The following is a 6,000-nucleotide window of genomic DNA, read 5'->3' as shown; positions in this document are numbered from 1 at the left end:
AAAACTAATGAATATTTCAAAACAATAATAACTCTGCTCAGTGGAACTATAAACAGTGCTCCGTCTGCTGGATGACACAAACATTATTCACTTTGGCAGCGTAGATTCCCCCAGTCAGTGTTGGGATTTGGTCAGGCAGCCTTCAAGTCACAAATCACATTCTCCAATCCGCAGGGCTCCAAACGTCAAAAGAATCTTAACATCCTTCATTCTCTGGATGATATGACTGCTGAACAGTATTGGCTGTGTTACAATGCACTGGCATTGTGGAATTTATGAGCTATGCCCTTTATGAATGAGCAGCTGCTGCTATGTTTTGGATATTAAACGTATGCGCTCGTTTCACAAGCGTTCTCAAAAGATATTCACAATTTATGAGACATCCTGTAATTAAGACGACACGTGTCAAACAACAGATGCCCGGCATTTATTATTAATATATGAATATTATTTGCCGACCTACATACTTTCCAGATTGACGGACTACTGGCTAAACACTTAAAAACAGATGCAGAGTTGACTCATTTCACCACAGTAAAACGTTTCATTGCTCTTCAGTATGCAGTTTGGATGCAAAATCCATTAGTGTTAATTGACCTCTAAGAGTGTAAACAATTACCAACCGTGTAAAGGTACATTTGACCTATCAGCACTGCACTCACATTTGTGAGCTTGTAGATCAGCCATTTACACAATTATTACAATACAAATGACATGCCAAGTGGTTAAACGTCAGGCAGGCATCATTATATTTGATCAAATTGTCAAAGCTCAATAGATTATATTTTCTCATGTCACAGTGTTTGTGTTACGTTGTTTGTTGTGTTTTTTAGAATAAAAACATATTGATCATGAAGCAGCTCAATATCATTCCAGCTTAGCCAGAGGCGCCCCTCCACAACACACACCGGAACAGTCCAGCAAGATCTCCCAGATTCACCGGTGGTCAGCATTCAGGGAGTCAATGTTCAGGCTGGTTGTGTGCAGTTCATGCCTTGCCCTGCACAGGCGCTTGGTCTCATACAGTAGACTAAAGGTGAGTTCTCCTCACCTTCCCATTTAATGTTTTCCATCATGTCTAGTTTTCTCTCACGGTTCTGACATGTACCGCCGCAGGCCTGCAATGTCATCTACCTTGTAGTTGCCCCGGTGACAGCCTTCACTGAAAGTGCGTTTTTGCAGGGAGGCACGCCGCCACGTCTCGATGGAATTCTCCAGGTCCGGCAGGATGTCTGGCACGACACACTGTTCAGCCAAGAACACGGTTGGCTGGATAATCAATAGCAGCACCCAGCCCACAGCCCCCAGCCAATAGGAGGAGCCGAGAGAGGCGATATCCCGGCGTATCTCTTCCCTGTGGTGGTAGGTGAAGAGAGACCAGCAGAGCAGGAAGAGGAGACCTGGAAGACCGAGGACAGGTTTGTGTTCATTTATTGACCGTTCAGTAATAAGTCTCATTAAACTAAAGTGATTATTAACAAAGTACTATGAGGTTTTTCCCCAAAACAGTAGTTCTCAACTTGTGGGCCAGGGCCCACTGATGTGTTGCTGTTGGGGTATTGCAAGTGAGCCCTCAAATAAAAGAAATATTGAAAAATATGTTTTTGATCACAACATACACCGGCTGCCATGTTGTGATGTTTTGTCCCTTCAGGACGGGAATCCCTTTTGGTGTTCTTGTAGCTATGTACAGTATAACATAACATTTTTGTAATTATTTAATAAATATTTGAACATTTTCAGAAAACTTACAATCGGCCTCAGTCCTAAATGGGTTAAATGATCAGATGGGTGGGCTGAAAACACATTTGAGATTTACAAGTGGGCCCTGACCCAGAAAAGATTGAGAACAACTGTTCTAAAACAACAGGCAGCCCTATAGGAACATGTACATAGAAAATGATATCCCTTTGAGGTCCCTTTGTTTATTTTTACTACATAGGCCAGTAGGCCATTTGAAGGACAAAATAACCTGAAGTCATTTTGTGTTATTCCTCCCCATGTCACTATGTTTCCCCCATTCACCTGTCCCAGTTTATTTAGGGTGATGTAATGCACTCACTACATGAAATGCACAATTAGCTCAACACAAAATGCGACAAGTCACCCGAGCCAATGAGATGTGTGTACAGACCTGTAGAGGCCAGGGTGAAGAGCAGCAGTGTGGTGGGGTAGAGCGCCTGTCCCACCATGAGGAGGGAACGTGTGTTGGAGTAGGAGTGCACCGTGTCAGATGTCCAGCAGAGGGCGAAGATGAGACACAGAGCGCCACAGCTCAGGGCCATGAGGAAGGAAATTACTGCAAAAAACCTCTGGGTCTCAGGCACTGAAGGATGACAACAGAGATGATGTGTATTGTTCATTACTGTCGGGTGGAAACCTTGTATAGGCAATTCAAAACCATTACTTTTAAGGAAATGGGGGGGGGGGGGGGGGGGGGGGGCACCAACCTGCCCGTATTATAATAAACAGTCAAATCAGGTGTTGAATTGATGTGTCAAAACTTTATCTAAAATAAACCAATCACTGAGTAGACTAATTCTAATATTCTTCCCTACTGTACCTGCTGCTACTTTTTTCTTACCCAGCCTTATGGCCTCACGTTATGCACACACCTGCAATGCATATGGGGATAATGGGCCTCATGCGCCAATAAGTTCCTAACTTTTCCTCTTACATTTCTTCCTAAGTGAATTCCTAAGAGAAGTCCAGTCAGATTCATGAAACGTTCTTAAGTAGGCAGAATTGTTCGTAAGCATGTTCTTATGATGATGAATCCAAATCCTCTTTACTTGAAGGGGTGTGCCAGTTCATTCAAATTATCATAGGTAGACGCCCCACATATCCTAATTAGCATCCTAATTACCATAGGGAACCGCCCCACCAATCCCATATAAGGCATTGGGAATTCACTTTCCTACCTGTGTTCACCCAGGTGGGTGTAGTTTTGCATGACTCCATGGCCTTGCCTGCAGTCACACCTGTGTGTGATTGCAGCTCACAGGACCTCACACATAGAAATAAAGTTGAGTGAAGTCAAGAATACCTAAACTAAAGTCTAAATATGGTGGAACACCAGACTCCAAACATTAAAAATCAATAATACTGTGGAGATACTGAAGTGAACAGAAATGTTCACATTTTCAATATTTCAATATTTTAATATTTTCAATATTCATGAATGTATTTTATTATTTATCTCACAATAGTCAACTGGGGGGGGGGGGGGGGTGATGGCGGGGGGGGGGGGGTGTTATGTGGTGGGTATGGTGCGTTTGTTTGGGGTTGTGAACTCTAAACCAGTGGTTCTCAAACATTTTCATGTCAAGGACCCCCAAATTGACATGCATTCTGCAGACCCCCATATGAAAATATTTTCTGCTAGGGTAATGTTTTGAAGATTTATCAAAATGTTTTGAAAATAGCCGATCTACAAGCTCAAAATGGGCAGTAATGGGACGCGTTTGTGAGCTTGTATATAGGCTATTTTCAAAGTATAAAATGGGATTAAAGTGGTAAAATATTCCATATTTTGCTGTGGATTGCCTGGAACTTCCTGAATGACCCCTTGAGGTCCTCAGACCAAACTTTGAGCATCATGCAGATGGCGCTGTTTTCCCTTTATGTTTTCAGATTGCACTTAAGATCGAAAAAGGCACCCTAAGAGTGCCCCACAGTGTGCGTAGATTCTGTTCTTACCTACGAACAAATCACAGCTAAGAAAAGATTGAGGGATCCCAAAACCTTCTTAAAAACTTCCTAAGTGGGTCTAAGAACAAATTTCCTCTTAAGAACTTCTTAAGAACGGTTGGCGCATGAGGCCCAATGATTCTAAAACATGTACACCTGTCCTGCATACTATGCTAATGTTGCAGTTGTACATATCATGTATACAGCTGTTTTCATATATACTTCCTGTTTTCCCTTTTCTCTCACTCTACCTCTGTTCTCTCTTCTCACGGAATACAAAAAAAAACACCCACTGCTCACCTGTAAAACGGTCATGTGACAAATTGAACTGATTCAGTTTTTCTCTCCCTAGATATATAAATGTATCCATGTTTCTATTCGCCAACATCTGAACATCATATCACATTGATATGGAGTTGGTCTCCAATTGGCTACTAAAACATTCTCTACTATTTCTGTGGTGACTTTTCAATAGATGGAACTTTGCTGCTGCAATTTACTGCCATTTGCTTCCATTCAGCCACTGACAAGAGCATTAATGTCCTCAGACGTTGGACCAATAGGCTGCCTGGCTGGCTCACATTCAAATTATTCCAATTGTTCGACAGGGTTAAGGTCAGGCCTCTGTGCAGGCCAGTCAAATTGTTCCTCACTTATTGCTAACAAACCATTTCAGTATGGGGGGCATGGAGGATTGTCATTCTCAAACAGGAAACGGCATTCTGAAATCTATTGCCACAAAATTGGAAGCACACAATTGTCTAAAATGTCATTGTACTGTAGCTGTTGCATTAAGATTCACTGGAACAGATCGCACAAACTAGGAACACTAATTAGAAATAAAAAGTGTGATCTATTTACAGTACATTATCCAATGAAAGGTTATGTATTTACTTTTATTCACATAGTGAATTTGCGCATGCATGGATGCACGCACACGCAGCAAATATCTAAGAGACCACGGTAATGAAGATAGTAGCATATTTTATGGACAGATCCTCCTTCAACTATAACCTACTAAGAATCCAGATCTCTGCAACAGCCACAAGCCCACACAGGTTTACTGCTGACAACTTGTGATGCAGGTCTACTGTTCACATTTCTTACACTAGGGTGTAAAGTATAGCCTAAGGTTATTCTCAAGCAGAGACCAAGACCCTGAGCTGCACAGCATGAATTGAACAGTTGTTTATGTCTCATTAAATACTGCATACTGCCTCCACTGATGTTTAATATAAGCACACTTCGACGAGCTGAATTGGAACTGAATTACATGGTGGCAGAGTTCCTTTGCGCTTTAATGCAGCTTGACTCACCATTATAAACTGCACTGTTGCTGTCATCCCGTGTCTGGTCTTGTTCAGAGATATTCCAATCTGTCCAGAGGCCCCTGTTTGCTAGCCAGCATGGGGTCCATACAGCATAGCATATGGACAGGCAGCCAGTCAGGCCCACACAGGACTCAGCAAACCTGAACCGACCTATTGAGTTCCCCAGATCCAGCCACTTCATGTTAGTACACTGAGAGGGAAAACACATAAAACAAGAATAGTGTAAGCAGTACACCATACTACCATAATAACATACTTCAAAGCTGTCACAAAATCAGTAATATTATGTGCATACATACTGTATAGATCTGTAAATATAGAATGGTCATTAAAAGCCTTACCTTATGTGTTGTTGTTCAGGACAGACTTGTCAGGAACACAAGCAAAGTTGTAATCCAAAGTAGTAAAAGCTGTACTTTGAGCTCCTGGATGATGAACCACAATTATGTGGAAGAACAATCAGATCAAAATTCTCCCAGGTGGCTACGACACTCTCAGTTCGGCTACTGTACAAAATCTACAAATCCTTTCACAAAGTTCAAAACACTGACGCGGTGTGACTAACCCTGTTGCCACTGTACAGTACAAGGATTACCCACGTTGTGGTGGAACATGACACTAAGTATTCTCCCCGCGTCCGTACGACTGCCCCCGCCAGCTACAGTGGAAACTCCGCCCTCTCTTGGTGGTTTAGTTCCCCTAGAATCCCCCAGCTCAATACACAATGTGAAACAAGTTACACACAAACGAGGATGCCCACATACTGCACAACACTGAGCATTTGGTACATGATGGAAAGGGAAAATAAAATCAGGTTTCATGACCATTTTATACCGTCTATAAATGTACACGGTAAAATACTCAATGTTCATTTAACTCTGAGGTGTACAAATGTAAGCAAATGGCCCACGAAGGGTCCATTTGGTTACATTTGTACAATCTCTGATTATGTTTTTCACTGTGTAGACAGGAATATACA

The 6,000-nt window shown here is 42.1% G+C and overlaps 1 protein-coding gene across 1 annotated transcript; it reads right to left on the bottom strand.

The window, feature by feature from the left end:
• Positions 1 to 283: 283 nt before the first annotated feature.
• Positions 284 to 5,215, bottom strand: LOC306923461 (uncharacterized protein). Its single transcript, XM_079501563.1, has 3 exons — positions 5,007 to 5,215; positions 2,135 to 2,326; positions 284 to 1,400 (listed from the first exon to the last, which is right to left on the bottom strand). The coding sequence occupies exons 1-3, from the start codon at positions 5,200 to 5,202 to the stop codon at positions 1,090 to 1,092; spliced, it is 699 nt and encodes a 232-aa protein (XP_079357689.1). The 5' UTR covers positions 5,203 to 5,215; the 3' UTR covers positions 284 to 1,089.
• Positions 5,216 to 6,000: the final 785 nt, after the last annotated feature.

Source organism: Electrona antarctica (genome assembly GCF_951216825.1).
Source record: "Electrona antarctica genome assembly, chromosome: 5".
NCBI classification, from domain to species: domain Eukaryota; kingdom Metazoa; phylum Chordata; class Actinopteri; order Myctophiformes; family Myctophidae; genus Electrona; species Electrona antarctica.
This window is presented reverse-complemented; position numbering and strand designations above follow the sequence as displayed.